Genomic DNA, 17,439 nt, shown 5'->3' with positions numbered 1-17,439 from the left:
CTGTGGGAGGAAGCCGGAGTCATCACAAACATACCATTCCAATTGTAAAGCATGGTTGTGGCAGCATCAGTAGGCCCTGGAGGGGTCGTGAAGGTAGAGGAAAAATCCTGGGGCACAAACTGATGCAGAGTGCAAGAGAACTGCGACTTAGAAGAAGATTTATTTTCCAGCAAGGCAATAAGCCAAAGCATACAGTCTGTACCTGCCAGGGATAGATGTGTCCCATGCGCAGCTTCTGGGCTGATGAGTTAAAATTGTCCTCCACTATTTTCTGATGGCATGTTGCATTCATCTTGCCATCAGTTTTGACCAAATTCCCAGTGCTGCTGTAGCTCACACACACCCAATACATCAGACGTTCATCTCCATGTTTCACAGAAGGAAACATTTATGGTGGCGACCAAAAAGTTAAATCTTTAACGTGTCCAGGTGCTATTTAACATATTGCAAGCGGGCTGTTTTGTGGCAGTGCCATAGGAATGGCTTTCTTCTGGCAACTTGACCATGCAGCCCATTTTTATTCTTATTATTATTTTAAATGTCTCATTGTGCATCTTGAAAAAGTCTGTATGTCAGCTGAAGTTTTTTGTGGGTTTTTCTTTGCTTCCCGTACAATTTTCTTTGCAGCTGTAGCTGAAATTTTTATTTTATTTGGCTTGGTATCAAAAGAACCTCTTATTTTCCACTTCTTTATCAGAGTTTGAACACTGCTGATTGGCATTCTCAAATGTTTGGATATCTTTTTATATTCTATTTGTTGTGTAAATCTGGGTGAGCCATAGCAAAAACAGTATTTGTTTTTGTAATTTATTTTAAAAAAATAAAAGGAGTAACAATGAATAATACAGAAGAGAAATGCAGAGTGAACATTTCAGCTGAATTGCAGAGCTCCAACATCAGGCTTGTGTTCAGGTCTGACAAAGATTCAAACAGCAAAATAGTATCGGTCCTTTGCACAGCACAGCTTTGCCTTTCTGATGAAGGCAACAGAGGCTCCTCAGCCAAGGAGTCAGATGGTCTTGGTGTTATTAGACCTTGGTGCTTGAAAATGGTCACAATAGAATCACATACCATAACAAAATACAGGACATATTCACAGTCAGGTCTATTATGTGCTCTAACAGTTATGCCCAGACTTGTTTGTGATCGTTACATTACAAATACAACTCATCCAAATACAAATTAAATTTTGCTACAACAATTCCCCATTTGGCCTTTCTATGGCCATCTAAATTCTCAAATGAGTCTTTTATTCGAACTCCTCTACAGCAACAGGCCCTCCCAAAATGACATGTGGGTCAACACATGCCATTCGAGGTGATCTCAGGTGTAGAGGCGGAGACGCCTGCATGGATACGTGAGAAGAGTCCAGGTGCCTCCCAGGCCACGAGTTAATCTCAACAGGGTCATTGAAAGATGCAGGTGATCTCAAGGGAGAATGGCTTGAACAGAACCAAACACACAGAGCCACAGCACCTTTTCATATTTTATAAAGTTCAACAATCTTCTATTGCAAGCCCTTTGGCAGTTCTTTTGCTTCCCCCATGGCTCAGAATCCAGCAACGTCAGTGTCACACTGGAGGAAATGTGCAGGACTGTCAAGAGACCAGAGACTCAGTGACCTTTTATACACAGACACTAATTACATGCAAACAGGTGACAGGTGTGGACAGTTACCCTTACTAGCTATTTAAACCTGTCTGTGTCAGCTGGTGTGCATATCATCAGGCCAAATTTCAAGGGTATGTATACTTTTGGTCAGGACTGCTTGGGTGATTCAATTTGTCATTATGATTTTAAAAGAGCAAATACAATTGAGTGATAATAAATAACTTTGTCTGACTGCTAACTATAAATGAAAGAAAAGTTTGTCCATGATAAAAATATTTTCTGTTAAAAACTGACAATATTTCACAAATTTTGCCAGAGTATGTAAACTTATGAGCACAACTGTATACCAGAAGAGGGATGCCCTCATGAATTCATGAGCACACTGAGATGTGATTTCTCACCACTAGAGGGCAGTTTAAACCTTTACCTTAAATCTGGGAAACGCTTTGGAGTAACAATTTCTGTTCCATGCAGGAGTAGAAGTAACAAGTTGGTAACGTCATGTTCCCAGATTCTGTCAAAAAAAAAAAAAACAACAAAACACTGTATTGATATATTGTGTGCATGTAGAAATGGGCATGAACACCGTTAACTCACCTTGCAGTGCTGCCATTTATTAAAGCAGGTCATTAGTAGAGAGGCTACAGGATTTTAATGTGGCTGAAAAACCTTGCAGTTGAAAAGTGAACATAAAGAATGAAAACTATGGTCTATGGGTCCCACATTAACAAAGCTATCATTGGGAATGTATAATATACAGAGTTATGGGAAAATGAGAAGCCGAAGAAGTTTTCAAAATGCTTCTAGCCCAATGGTACTAATATAATTTTGTGTAATACAGTTTTGACTCACATGGATTCTTCACGCTCAAGAAATTTCTGCCCTCAGATTTTGGCTCTTGGATCTTTGTCAAACAACCCTGTCAAAATTTCTATGGAACTGACTAATTAAAATCATCCCTGTCTCCTTCCACTTGCTTCAGTTTACTGCTTACAGCATCCTGTACAGGCAGTTACCATGAAACTGGGTTCATCACCATTTGCCCTCTCCAGTTTGTTGTATGAGTTTCACTTGTTTTCTTGTAGGACTTGTACAATTAATCCATGTGTCAGTTAATATATCTACCACTGTCTGTATTTATGTAGCTCTCTGTCTCTTCTACAGTGATGGGGACACATCCAGCCCTGATGTTCTTCCTGCTGTTTTCAGCAACTCTGTCTTCCAGCTGTGATGGTGGGAAAGTGCTAGTTTATCCTATGGATGGGAGCCACTGGCTTAACATGAAAATCCTTGTGGAGGCACTCCATTCAAGGGGCCATCAAATCACTGTGTTACGTACCTCCACCAGCTGGTACGTTTCTGAATTCTCACCCCATTACACCTCCATCACGGTCATCCAGGAACAACCTCAAATCCTCGAAAGCCACGCCTCCGTGACCTCTTTCATGAAGAGGTCTCTTGAGAGTCGTCAGTATGAAGGCTCCTTATGGGCATTTTTTGAATTTTATAGCAACAATTTCAACATGGTTAGAGAAAATCATAAAGCTGTGGTAAAAGTAATCAACAGCATCTTTGAGAATAAGACATTGATTAGGGAGCTGAATGAAACTGGATATGATCTTTTCCTGACAGACCCTACTTTTCCAGCTGGAGTGATTTTGGCACACTATTTCAAGCTTCCCTTGGTTCTCAATGTTCGCATGCTTTTCAGTGGGGATGCACAATTTGAGATCGCTCCATCTCCATTGTCCTATGTTCCTGCAATGTTTTCCCATTACACTGACAAGATGGACTTTTTTCAAAGAATCAATAATGTAATCTATCACGGCATGTTGGTTTACATGCACTACTATATCGCCATTCCACCATACCAGCCTATATGCGACCGATATTTGGGTGAGGTCAGCATTACATCTATAACACAAGAAGCTGATCTCTGGCTAATACGGGTTGACTTTACATTGGAGTTCCCTCGTCCCACCATGCCCAATGTTGTCTACATTGGAGGCTTCCAATGTAAGCCTTCCAAGCCTCTTCCACCAGATTTTGAGGATTTTCTGGAGAGTTCTGGTGAACATGGGGTAATCATCATGACCCTGGGGACCTTGCTTGGTGACCTCGGCCCTGACAAATCAGAGATCATTGCCTCAGCGTTTGCCAGCCTTCCTCAGAAGGTTGTGTGGAGACATGTTGGGAAAAGACCAGTCTCTCTGGGAAACAACACTATGCTGGTTGAATGGCTGCCTCAAAATGATATACTAGGCCACCCTAAAACAAAGGTTTTTATCACACATGGGGGCACTAATGGCCTCTATGAGGCCATCTACCACGGTGTTCCAGTTTTGGGCATTCCTCTCATCTTTGACCAGTATGACAACATGGTGCGTATGAGGGCCCGGGGGGTGGCTGAGATAGTTGAAGTGACAACACTGGATGCTGAGTCTTTCACAAGCGCTCTGAAAAATATTCTCAACCCAGAAAAGGCCTACAAGCAGAATATGCTCAAACTGTCACAGCTTTATCATGACAAACCAATAAAACCTCTTGACAGCGCAGTTTTCTGGCTGGAGTACGTCATGAGGCACAAGGGTGCAGCACATCTGCGCACTGAGTCATATAAGCTACCATGGTATGCTTACTATTGTGTAGATGTGATGGCAGTCTTTGTAGCATTTGGGTTGGTCATCACTGCATTGTTCTGGGTTTCCTGTAGATGTTGCATAAGATGTTTGATGAGGACCAAGAAGCCCAAGCAAGAATAGATTACATGACAAAGAAAGCCTGGCACTGTGTGATCACCCAAAGTAAAGTGTTCTAGAACCTGTGAAGTAGCAGGGGGATAATGTGAAAGTAAAACCAACTGTAAGCTTCTAGGTTGTCATTGCTTTTGTATGTCACACAATCGTTAATCTTCATTTGATATGCAGTTGCTCAAATATTCAATCATGTTCCAAGTTATAGCTGCCTGCTGTTTATATCAATGTGAGATGCATCTGTTGTACAACAAGAGTGAAAAATATATTTCTCAGGCCATGTCAGGTTTGGAATTTCAGACTGAAGAGGCTCCTTGGTCAACTTGTGAAATGTAACACTGATGATGATTTTTGTCAGAATTCATATTTGGTGGTTAAAGAGCACCACAAAATTGTTTTGTAATTGCAATTTATTAATAATTTCTGTCAATCATCATGCATTTTATGCTGTAATAAATGCAACAAAGGCATGTCACAGGTCCTTTCACGTCTCATTCATTCCTCTCATTTTCCACTGCTACATTCAGCATTGTCACATGCAAATACTCAAGCAAGACGAGGCTGATATTTGATTTAGAGCCCAGCGATTTTTATTTTTTTTTCTCAGTTATGCTTCTGTTGACTTTGCCATCAAGCTATTAAAGTCAGCCGGTCAAGGCCAAGAACAAATAAAAACCTTCAAGACTCAACTGAAGTTTGTCCCTAAAAGTTGACAGCCCATTACTTTGGCTGTTCACCACAGAATATTAACCACTTTCCGCAAAGGTTTGTTTTGTCCCTTTATCGACACTATCATTAAACTGTGATTCAGTCTCCATTCCTCATGGTAAACACTGGCTATTGCTCTTGTTCTATTCTCTCTGTTACTTCCATTTCAAAATTACTACTCTCATTTAATGATCCATCTACCCATGTTCACAGAGTCAAGTCAATGAAATTCTTTGGAATACTATCACGCATTTTTCCAGGTAGTTGATCATGCATCCCACCGACTTCTTATCTCCAACTCATGAAGGTTGTTTAGGACATCTCAGCCAGTCTCCAATTGTTCCACTACCACCAGGATATTTACTACCCAGACAGGTTCTGTCCTCTTCCCCTACCTTTATCTGGGACTCCATTCTAGGTCAATGCTCCTAACTGGAGTCTGATCACCAAAATGCTTTGATGTTGCATTTTCATATTTCTGTAATAAACTTTTGCTCCATACTTTCATATCATCTATCTTTACAGAATTATATTTAGTTACAGTTTGCGCACGGGCACACAGAGTTTGACAAAAACAGACAGCTGAACATCAGTCAAGACCACTGGAGCAGCCATCTTCTCTGAGAGGACTATCTCATATCTGATGCCTTATTCGGTTTGAAGCATCTGCACATTCTCCCCCGCCTGTTTTTTCTTTGAACTTGCCTATGCGTTTTAGATTTCTCTCTTAGATTATTGTGCATCTTTGTACAATGTTAGAGCCTGGCTAACATGTCAGATGTGTAACAACACATTACTGTAACCACATACTTACTTCCAGACTTAAACATGTTAAAGCACAAACACAAACAACAGTAAGGTGCTCAAAGGGCTGAGTAATGCTGGGATGGGACACAGGAGCTGCTTTAAAGCTCTGGGTAGGTTTTCCTGTCATTTGGCACATGTAGCATGTTCTAATGAGACATATCTTTTTTCAACCAAGGTCAAAAGAAGTGCTTAAAGATATAGTTGTATATCTTACCATCCTCCAGATGTCCACACTGATTGTGAGGCATCCTCAGCACCTCATCCCTGAATTTTAAAGGCTTTTAAAGGCTAAACAACTTGAAAAACAGGATCACCAATGACATCTTCTCTACGTAGCGCCCATTTTCTCACTAGTAACTTGTTTTGTAACTGATTACCATGTGCAGCACTCTTTCCATCAAAGAACTCACTATCAAACAATGCTCTGAGTGGCGGATCAGTGCTGTTCTGCTACCAGGTCACTGCAGGAAACTGATCTAAGAGAGTCAAGTATAACCACAGTAAAAGGCCCCACTATCCTCTGTGCTACTCTGCTAAGGTTGTGGTTCCACCTCCCGATGACACATGGATTGCGTAACTGCACACACATCAGGAAAACTCTCTCCACTCTGCAACAGAAGGTGAAGCTGTTACAGCAGATTGTGGTGGACCATCAGCCAACACACAACTACCAGCCAGGTCATTCCCCAGAATAACATCTACCCAGTGAACTGGCAGAGTTGGACACACCCCCATGGTAAGTTCACTCCAAATTAAACCACAGTTAAGCACCAATTTATGTGCTGGAACAACACATCTAAACTCATTCCCTGCATCAGAATGTAAACACCAATAGCAGAAAGCTGAGGAAAAAGGCAGCACAGAACTCACGCTGAATAAATGAAATGCTCGAGTATCGGTCAGGATTTTTACTGGTACTTTACCATCATTACCCACCAGTGACACATGACCCTGAGACAGAAAGGCTGAGAAATTAGACTATACCGTGCTGCAATCAACTCCAGATTCTACCTGTGCTGTGTGAGAGCTGACACAAGGAGTTTGATTTCTGCAAGGAGCAGCGATCGCAGCAAGCTTTACCTGCCCACCTTTAGAATTAATTTAACAGGGCATTCAGCTTTCCACTGTCCCCTGCCTCTACAATAGTTGCATATTTTACTCGGGTCAAATTGCACCTGACTCCATACAGTCCTGTCAGTCTTACCATGGCAAGGATCAGTTACCTTATCTCACTGTTTACCTGCTGAGCAACACTTACTGTTGTCCTGATCCCTGTATTCACGGTTACCACCATGTGTCAACATCTGTCGGAGTCACTGCCTCCTCTGCTGTCTTCACCTTATGCTCACTTATATATGAAACGTGAGTAGGAACTGAATTTTTAAACTGCTCCAGAATGATCAAATCACACAAAGCATCACAAGTATGAACACCCTATAAAGTATACAAACGTTTAAAATGAGTGGTCAACTCTGGCAAACTCCTTGTGAGTCTGCTGATCAAACTTCTCCCAGGATCTAAACCTCTGTCTGTATGACTCAGGTACTAACTCATACTCTTCTAACACTGCAGATTTGACTAACACAAAAATTTTAGTGTATGCCACACTAAGCGCAGAATACACTTGCTGAGAACACACTGAATGAGTAACGTGTGTTCACCATCTGACCAGTCTCGAGTCTCAGCCACCCACTCAAAGCTGAGGAACTAAACGCAGATTAGCGGACACATCAAAAGAACATGTAGCACCAGGTGAACATATAGGGATCTGACTCACGACACCAGTTTGACTCAGACTTAACCTGCGCTCTTCTAGTTCAAGCCTTTCAAGTTCTGCTTGTAACAACAATAATTTCTTGCACTGCTCAAATGTTAAAGCAGAACTACTCAGGTTAACTGGCAGCCGGAACTTAAATGTGTCAAAACCAGGCCCCGCTTTACCCTGAAGAGCCCCTGCTTCAAACAGATCTTCTTTAAAAATGTGCTTCATGTTCTCTTTTAACTTTTTATCTCCGGCATCCATCTTGAAATGCTCTGCAATTTTTACTAACTGTTCCCGTGAACAGTGCCCCGCTAACTCCTACGATGGGGCTCTCAGAAGCTCCTCAGCAGAAACCATAACTGAGAAAATCAAACCTGCCTGAATACACACAAGTTGATGCAAAGAAACTGAATGACTCCGCTGTCACTGTAGCTCTCTAATGGCCAGAACTTGGCAACTGAAACACAGCTGGATTCATCACCATCGTTCCGTCTCTCTAACTGCCTCACCAAAACCTGACTGAACTTTCTCCTAGTCTTCAGTTGGTATTTGTGATGGATATTTACGCACTGAGATCTCGCAGTCCGTGTGAAGCAACTGAGGATCAGCAACTCCACCTAGAGGTTTGGATGTGCCCCAAAGACAACTGTGTAGACCACTTTCTCACCACACTACCAAACCTCTCCATCAAACTCCTAAAGCAATCCGTTCTGAAGGCTTACCAGGGACAAAACTAAAGTAATCTACTACAAAGTGTGCAGCTACAGGAGCTGCAGAACTCATGAATACACAGTCACCAGCATCACACAACCTAGCAACACAAACTGGGTCCTCTGAACAAAACGCACATTTTTCACACAACAGCTTCTTACTTTTACTCCAGATAACACTAAACACACTTGTTTATGTCTCCTAACAACCAGGTTGTGCAGCTTTTCACACAGCCCTTCTTTAAACAGGCAACACACAGCATCACTCACTGATACTGCTTTCATTCGCAACAATCACAGTCTGCCCACGACGCTAATCAACCAGCAGAGTTATGGGATGGACAAGCCCCCATTTGTTGCAGCCTGGCTCAAGATTATAACAAACCAGGGGGACAACAGTGTGGTGACTAAAAAAGAAAATTTTTTTTTTAACAAAAAGGTGTATCAGCTCCTGTCAGAGAAAAAGAGCATAAGAATGAGGGAGGTTTTTATAAGCAGAGTTACTGGACCCAGGTGTGACTCATTAAGCTGATGATCCTCTGCTCAGCTTCTACAAAACAAAAGACGGGGACACCTAGTGCCCTGAAGGAACCAGCAGACCATCGACACAATCAACACATAGAACTATTTGGCCAGTTGCAACACAATTATCAATCTTTTTTGAAAGAAACTGAGCCCCTATGCCAAAGTATTCTAGCCCTTAATGTCCTTTAATGTTTGACAAGGTCTGAATTCACAACATGCATATAAGACGAGGGAGACACAGCACTTTGCACATACATGATTACAAACAATTGCAAAGGTAACTGAGACGGTGATTATCAGTGCAAAGGGAGACATTATAACATTTAGCTTTACAGAGCGCAGTGATTCAGGGTGTATATTTAAGTTAATGGTTAGCAGTGAAAGCCTTGTGGTCACCTGTCTGGTTTATGTTTAGTCACACTGAAACTTTTTAACAGACGTTCGTGTTTGGCATAATTTTCTGTTCTCCCTAAAACCCTGCCTATCCAGTCACTCACAATTTGATACGTTTTCCTGGCTTTGAGCAACTTCTCTACTTGCTTAATTGCACTGCATCATAGGAGAAGCAATTGCAGATTTTTTTTTTATGTCTAGTATATATACTGTTGTGTTTGCATAAGAGACATCATTTGTATTTGGTAAATTGTTTATGTTGTTTTCACATGATCTGATATACTTCATAACGCTTCCAGCATTTATGCAATGCTTGTAATGCTTTCTGGAGGTCCTGTTATATTATATTCTAAACTATCCTTCAACTTAAATTTCATTTTGGGAGGGAGAGCAAAATCTGGTGAGCAGTGATTATGTATTAACAAAAAAAGAAAAATAGATGTGCACAGGGCATTAACACACTGGCATCATGCCACAGTTCAGGTCGTTTGAGGTGAATGTTCTCAGTCAGACACTTTGAAACATTACCGCAGAACTTGGCTTGAACAATTTAACCATGGGGGGAAAATTCCTTGTTGCACAACCACATGAATGCTGAAGAAAACAACAAGCATACTCCTGGTGCTCCTGATCTGAAGCACTTTTTCTGGTTTTGGAAACTGCAGGTTCTTCCACTGTGAAACCTATTGCCAAGAGAGGAAACTCTGCAGACCCATCCCTCATTACCACCTTACTTCTCCTCCACATGGAGATTGGATCATTCTGGCTGCTGACTGACAAAATATGATGTTTTCTTCTCCACTGCCAGTATTGTATTTTTGAAGAGATGTTTGTTTATGTTAAACTGTTGAAGAGAGAGGCTCATTGCAGTTGTGTTTGAATGCCCTGCAACGTTTCAGTGAAATTCCACATCCCACGTATAAATGCTAAGATTTTGTCCAGGTGATGTTTGTGCAGAAAAACCAAACCACTATAATAGAGGAACAAAAAGGGGCGGAGGATTTAGAGGGCATGTTTAAAACTTGCTTGGATAAAGAGGCATCGGATTGGACATGCTCCGCCAGAGGCATGCAGTTATACATTCACTTGTGTTTCAACAAGCAGTTCACCAATCAGTTGCAAGATAAGGTCAGACTCTGGACTGTTCTGGATTTGGACAGGAAGTCACAGACACTGAGGCTGCAGAAGCCAGAGGTGAGGATCCGTTTTTACTAATAGACTGTATGTGGGCTGTTTTTTTTAAACTTTTTTAACTTCCACAATGTGTCTGTTGTTTTATTAGGCAACAATTTTCTTACTTGCACAACAAACTACTACTGCTAATAAATGCATAGAAAGAAGACTTCAAGCCACTAATATGAATACATTTTACAAGCTATCCTGCCACTTTTCACTTGACATTAGAGCTCACGTTGAGACTACACCATAGTGCAGTCAATCATATCTAGGTTGTGGGTTTTGCTGTATCCGGAGCACAGACTGTACTGTAGTGCCTTGAATTGCAATTCAATACGTTATAGTAATGTTTGATGTTTGTTATGTAATATTTTCATGCTTTTGTTTTGGGATGTTGACATGGTTTTACTTGTGCTGAACATTATTTCATATTTCAAGGAAATACTAATTGAGAATCTGGACGAAGAGAAAAATGTATCCTATGGTCAGATTCAGAAAAAGCAAAACAAACATTGTGGCTGAACACCAGAGTTCTTGGAAGATGTGCTCATTTGCTTTTCTGCCATGTCAGAGTTAAATCAGAGCTGCTTCATGATCATATCTGTATGATAAAGATGAAAACAGCTCCTGATACTGATCTGTCTATAGACTCAGTCATTCTGGTAAATAATTTTTTCCGTTTACTTACATCTTACAAGAAACCTGTAAGAAACACATTTAGAAACATAGGAAGTGCAACTTTTAAATGATAATAATTATGTATTTTGTATTGATATTTGTAAAAACCAGGACTGTATACAAATACAGTGTTCTATTTTTGGTTTGAAAGGGCCTTCGCTTCCTAAAGAATTAATCAAGACAGCTTTTTTGAGATAAATGTATTGGAGATATGAGTTTTTTCTGAAGCTTGAGCATAGTATGATCTGCAAATATTTGTCCTCTAAGCTCTCTGTCTCTTCTACAGTGATGGGGACACATCCAGCCCTGATGTTCTTCCTGCTGTTTTCAGCAACTCTGTCTTCCAGCTGTGATGGTGGGAAAGTGCTAGTTTATCCTATGGATGGGAGCCACTGGCTTAACATGAAAATCCTTGTGGAGGCACTCCATTCAAGGGGCCATCAAATCACTGTGTTACGTACCTCCACCAGCTGGTACGTTTCTGAATTCTCACCCCATTACACCTCCATCACGGTCATCCAGGAACAACCCCAAAACATAGAAAGCCAAGACTTCATGACCTCTTTCTTGGAAAGGTCACTTGAGATCCGCCAGAATGAAGGCTCCCTATGGGCATTTTTTGAGTTTTATAGCAACCTTTTCAACATGGTTAGAGAAAATCATAAAGCTGTGGTAAAAGTAATCAACAGCATCTTTGAGAATAAGACATTGATTAGGGAGCTGAATGAAACTGGATATGATCTTTTCCTGACTGACCCTGCTTTTCCGGCTGGAGTGATTTTGGCACACTATTTCCAGCTTCCCTTGGTTCTCAATGTGCGCTGGATTGCCACTGGGGAGGCACACTTTGCCATCGCCCCATCTCCACTGTCCTACATTCCTGCATTATTTTCCCAATACTCTGACAAAATGTTTTTTTTTCAAAGAATCAATAATGTAATCTATCATGGCATGTTGGTTTACATGCACTACTATATCGCCATTCCGCCATACCAGGCTATATGCGACCGTTATTTTGGAAATGATGTCAACGCCATGACTCTAACACAAGGAGCTGATCTCTGGCTAATGCGGGTTGATTTTACTTTCGAGCTCCCTCGTCCCACCATGCCCAATGTTGTCTACATTGGAGGCTTCCAGGGTAAGCCTTCCAAGCCTCTTCCACCAGATTTTGAAGATTTTCTGGAGAGTTCTGGTGAACATGGGGTAATCATCATGACCCTGGGGACCTTGCTTGGTGACCTCGGCCCCGACAAATCAGAGATCATTGCCTCGGCATTTGCCAGCCTTCCTCAGAAGGTTGTGTGGAGACATGTTGGGAAAAGACCAGTCTCTCTGGGGAGCAATACCATGCTGATTGAATGGCTGCCTCAAAATGATATACTAGGCCACCCTAAAACAAAGGTTTTTATCACACATGGGGGCACTAATGGCCTCTATGAGGCCATCTACCACGGTGTTCCAGTTTTGGGCATTCCTCTCATCTTTGACCAGTATGACAACATGGTGCGTATGAGGGCCCGGGGGGTGGCTGAGATAGTTGAAGTGACAACACTGGATGCTGAGTCTTTCACAAGCGCTCTGAAAAATATTCTCAACCCAGAAAAGGCCTACAAGCAGAATATGCTCAAACTGTCACAGCTTCATCATGACAAACCAATAAAACCTCTTGACAATGCAGTTTTCTGGATGGAGTACGTCATGAGGCACAAGGGTGCAGCACATCTGCGCACTGAGTCATATAAGCTACCATGGTATGCTTACTATTGTGTAGATGTGATGGCAGTCTTTGTAGCATTTGGGTTGGTCATCACTGCATTGTTCTGGGTTTCCTGTAGATGTTGCATAAGATGTTTGATGAGGACCAAGAAGCCCAAGCAAGACTAGATGACATGACAAAGAAAGCCCTGCACTGTAATATAAATGTTCTAAAAACTATGGGATAGCAGCAATGAATAACTTTTAGGATTTGGATAGTTAGCTTTCTAACCCAAAGGTCAACATTTAAAATAAAATTGTGATGCAATTTAAAATTAAAGAACTAACAGCAACAAGTTGCCCATTTTTCTATAGGAATATGGGCCTGTTTATCATTGTGATCCTGGCAAAAAATTTCACATTATAATTCTGATTATTGCTTTCAATCATTTCCATGAGTCATCATGATTTTGTATGCTTGTAATTACAAAATATTGCCAAAATAAAACCATCTTTGTTTTTGACTACATAATACATTGTTTTGCATATATAGATTTAGTTTTTTAAATTTTTTTCAAAAGGCCTTCCTTTAAAGGCTGCATCCTTTCATGGATGTAGCTCCTAGATCTAGACACAGGTCATTACTGACAAACAGTGCATATACATCGATCAGGCATAAAATTGTCACCACCTGCTTAATATTGTGTTAGTCTCCTTTATGCTTCTAAAACTCTTTTGACCCAGTGGGGCATGGACACAGGACCTCTGGGGATGTCCTGTGGCGCCTGGATGGTGGCAATGAATTCTGTGGGTCCTGTCGGCTGTAGGGTGGGACCTACCTAGATCAGGCTTATCCTGGTACATCCCACAGAGGCTAAATAAGACTTTGGATCAGGGGAATGTGGAACCTATATGAACACCTTAGCTCTGTTGTGTTTCCTGGGCCACTCCTGAGCAGTTTTTGTAGTGTGTCGTGGTGTATTGTTCTGCCGAGGGTGACAACTGGCATCAAGGACTGCTGTGCCATTCAGGGGGTTGCTTGACCTGCAATGTTTAAGTTGGTGATTTAAGTCAACCAAATTAATACATGGTAATTATACAAATTGTGTGTTTTTTCATGACAGCTGTGGCCAGAGACAATATAGTGTCCATGAAAAGTATTCATCCCCCTTAAAACATTTAACCATGGTTTATATAATTTAGTTTTTTTAGACAAAAATTTACCACAAAAGACTTTTATGTTAAAGTAAAAGATTTGTAAAACAGAGATTTCTACAAAGTAATGTCAGTGAATTAAAATTTTAAAACTTAAAATAAATGACTGCATAAGTATTCACCCAGTTCAAGTTAGCATTTAATAGATGCACCTTTCACCATCTGGATTGGCAATTTTATCTTGTTCTTCTTTGCAGAACTGCTAAAGCTCTGCCAGGTTACATTGTGATTGTAAGAGAGAAACTTTTTTCTAGTCCATCTACAAAGTCTCTGTGGATTGAGGTCTGGGGTCTTATTCATCTTGTTGGACAACTGCATCAGGTTGACCTGCAGCATTTCCCTATACTTTGCCTATTCATTTTACCTTCTATCTTTACAAGCCTTCCATGGCCTGCTGCAAAATCATCCATATGTTTGATGCTGCCACCACCATGCTTCACAGTAGAGACAGAGTTTTAGATGTACAGTATTTGATGTCTGCAATAGTGTCCAGTCTAATTGCCACAAAGTACAATTTGTTCTATCAGACTAAAGAACCTTCTTCCAGTTGAGTCTCCCACATGCCTTGAGATTTGACATGCTTTTTTCAACACTGGCTTTCTCTTTGCCACTCTACCACAAAGCTTAAACCTGTGAAGAACAGGCAACGGTTGTTCTTTGCACAATCTCTCACATCTCAGCTGCTGAAGCTTGTAACTTTTTCAGATGAGTCATAGGTGTCTTGGTCCGTCACTGTTTTTGAACTTGAACAGTCATTCAATTTTTGAGCACAGAAGATGAGCCTAGTATTGAAATGTCAGTAAAATGGTGATATGACCATTGAAAGTGTACCCAAAAGGCACTTTTCAAAGTTATCTTCTTTAAATTGATGCAGTTTTGCTGTCACACCTCTTTCCAATATATTAAGAGGGCAACAACGTTTCTTTAACAAGTTCCCGTTTTAAACCTCCAGAGACATGCTTTGCATTATGCAATCTTTTCCCCACAACACATGATTCCTATCAGATCACAAACCTATTAAAACAGTGACACATCAAGAGTTGAATTTCCCCTTTATTTGGCACATTTTCAGCATACTGCAACGACAGCACCCTCAAAAGCAGAGAACAAAAAACATATCTCTTATGCTAAATGTATTGACAAGGAAAATAAAGCAATATTAACAGCATGAAAGGCACTACTTGGAAGGTAGAAAGTTGTACAAGTAACACAACAATCATGTTAAACTTCATCTACATTTTGTGATACAGGCACTCTGCCAGGGTTTGATGTGCACCAACAATTAAACATCTGACGAGTTTGCTGGAGCAGCTGTCTGACCTGAGCAGAAATATCTTCAACTGTATGGAGGTAAACCAGAGGGTTGAGAGCACTGTTTAGACACACAAGGCCACGACTTATCTGATGAGCACCAAACACTCCTCTTTCCCATGGAATCTCCAGAGTATTCCGGTTCAACAAAACTCTTGAATAGAGGGTGAGGTTCTTGAGTACATGATATGGGATGTAACAAACAGAGAAGAGAAGAATCAAGATGAACAACAACTTCAAGCATTTTTGTTTCAGTACCTTGTCTGTGGTGTTTGTGCGACAGAGAACAACAATCACGTGTCCATAGCAGCCCAGTGTGATGAGGAGGGGGATTAGAAATCCAGTGAGTGTCCATCCAAGACTGTATCTCAGATAATCCTCAACGGAGGCTCGAGAGGTGGTATGATAGCATTTCCTGGTGTTGTTTTTGTTCGTTGTTTTATCATAGAACATGTCAGGAAGACTCTGAACACTCACCAACAGCCAAACCATGACTGAGATAGCCACAGAGTGGGTGACAGTTAATCTTCCCATCACTCTCAGTGGATGGACAATAGCCAGGTACCTGTACACACTTATACAGGTGAGGAAGCCGATGCTGCCGTACAAATTCAGGTTGAAGCAGAACCTTGTTATCTTGCAGAACGCATCTCCAAAGATCCAATTTTTCTCCATCAGGTAGTACACTGCCAAAAATGGGAGTGCAGGCAGGTACAAAAAGTTTCCAAGTCCAAGGTTGAGAACAAAGACGTTAATGTTTCCCAGTTTCTTCCATTTCTGCAGCAAGGACTTCAATCCCCATCCATTAGTGCCCAGAGCCATGAAGAATACAAAGATGTAAATACCAGGCAGTAATTTGTTTTCATATAAGGAGCTGTTGACACGATGACCGGAGGTTTTATTCATTCTGTCTTCCCAAAAGACTGTAGTACAGCCAAAGTCCTGATAGCATCAGTGGTACAATCACTCTCCTCTGTGGCAGAAGTGGCTTATGAACAGTAAAAGAAAACCTCTGTATTTATAAAGCGTGTCTTACATAGCTTCCTGTTTGAAACTGCTGTCTCGAACATGGTTTTGAAGTCAGTGTGCAGCCTCGTTCACATATGCACGTGAGCTTTGCTTGCTTGGGCACAAGCGCAGTTCTTTAAGGTGTCATTTGAAAGTGTTGACATATCATGATGGAAGTAGTTGAAGAAATGGTGGTGATTTGAAAAAAGAAACTTTCTGCTGAACATAACATTTGAAAATCAAATGTTCCCCTGGCCTGTGGTGGTTTAAAAAGTTAGGTGTCTATTTTCCTATAGCAGGGCTATTCAATTAAAAATTGACTCGGGACGGATTTTCAGACTAAGAACATGAGCTTTTAGCAGACAGTGAGCAAAGTTAACCATTTAAAATAAACACAAACAGATAACAAACACACTGGATGTTTATTAATGTATTGCCACATCCAAAAGGACAGAAACACAATAGAAGAGCAGTACTTAAACTAAACCTGTGCTGAAATACTGCTTCTTTAAATTTTACATTTCAAACACACAACTTCAACACATTTTGATAGGTAAATATAAGCACAGGTTAAGGTGCATATGAACATAAAAACTAAGTGCCGATTAGAAACACCATCTTTTGTTTTGGTCTCATCTCAAAGTGCATTAAAAAGTAACTTGCTTAAAAGTAACTTTTCAGAACTTGAGACATTTTTCTTCTTTTGAAATAACAAAAAACAGAGTTTGTCCCTGTCCATATTTGGTCTCATCTGAGACAGTCACAGCTTCAGTGCATATAATCAAAAAAATAAACAGTAGGCACAGTGATAGTTACTATCCCTTTGAAACGAAGTAAAGCTGACATCAAAGTGCATAATAAAGTGCAACTAAGTGAAATAACTGTCAAAACAAAATGTCTTTCTTAAATATTAAACTTATAATAAGTGAACAGAAAACAGTCACATAAATACATAAAACTACCTTCAGTGTCTGCTATAGCACGCTGCTTTGTTGCACTTACCATGTCTCAAAGACATCTATGGCGAGAATTTTTGACGTGTCAGACAGGAGTACCTGTTTGATAGCAGATGTCACACTCGTCT

General features: G+C 40.8%; 3 protein-coding genes across 3 annotated transcripts; 2 read left to right on the top strand and 1 right to left on the bottom strand.

Moving 5' to 3' along the window:
• Window positions 1-2,671: 2,671 nt before the first annotated feature.
• On the top strand, window positions 2,672-4,834 carry LOC111562413 (UDP-glucuronosyltransferase 2C1-like). Its single transcript, XM_023260918.3, has one exon. It carries the CDS (start codon window positions 2,778-2,780, stop codon window positions 4,371-4,373), a length of 1,596 nt encoding a protein of 531 aa, XP_023116686.2. The 5' UTR covers window positions 2,672-2,777; the 3' UTR covers window positions 4,374-4,834.
• Window positions 4,835-10,324: 5,490 nt separating this feature from the next.
• LOC111562427 (UDP-glucuronosyltransferase 2A1-like) lies at window positions 10,325-15,084 on the top strand. The gene is made up of 2 exons (XM_035943829.2): window positions 10,325-10,463; window positions 11,410-15,084. Exon 2 carries the CDS (start codon window positions 11,412-11,414, stop codon window positions 13,008-13,010), a length of 1,599 nt encoding a protein of 532 aa, XP_035799722.1. The 5' UTR covers window positions 10,325-10,463; window positions 11,410-11,411; the 3' UTR covers window positions 13,011-15,084.
• Window positions 15,072-16,306, bottom strand: LOC111562430 (P2Y purinoceptor 1-like). The gene has a single exon (XM_023260938.3). The coding sequence runs from the start codon at window positions 16,251-16,253 to the stop codon at window positions 15,258-15,260; it is 996 nt and encodes a 331-aa protein (XP_023116706.2). The 5' UTR covers window positions 16,254-16,306; the 3' UTR covers window positions 15,072-15,257.
• Window positions 16,307-17,439: the final 1,133 nt, after the last annotated feature.

Source organism: Amphiprion ocellaris, chromosome 8 (genome assembly GCF_022539595.1).
Source record: "Amphiprion ocellaris isolate individual 3 ecotype Okinawa chromosome 8, ASM2253959v1, whole genome shotgun sequence".
NCBI lineage: Eukaryota > Metazoa > Chordata > Actinopteri > Pomacentridae > Amphiprion > Amphiprion ocellaris.
Note: the sequence above shows the minus strand (reverse complement) of the source record. Positions and strands in the feature narration are given on the sequence as shown.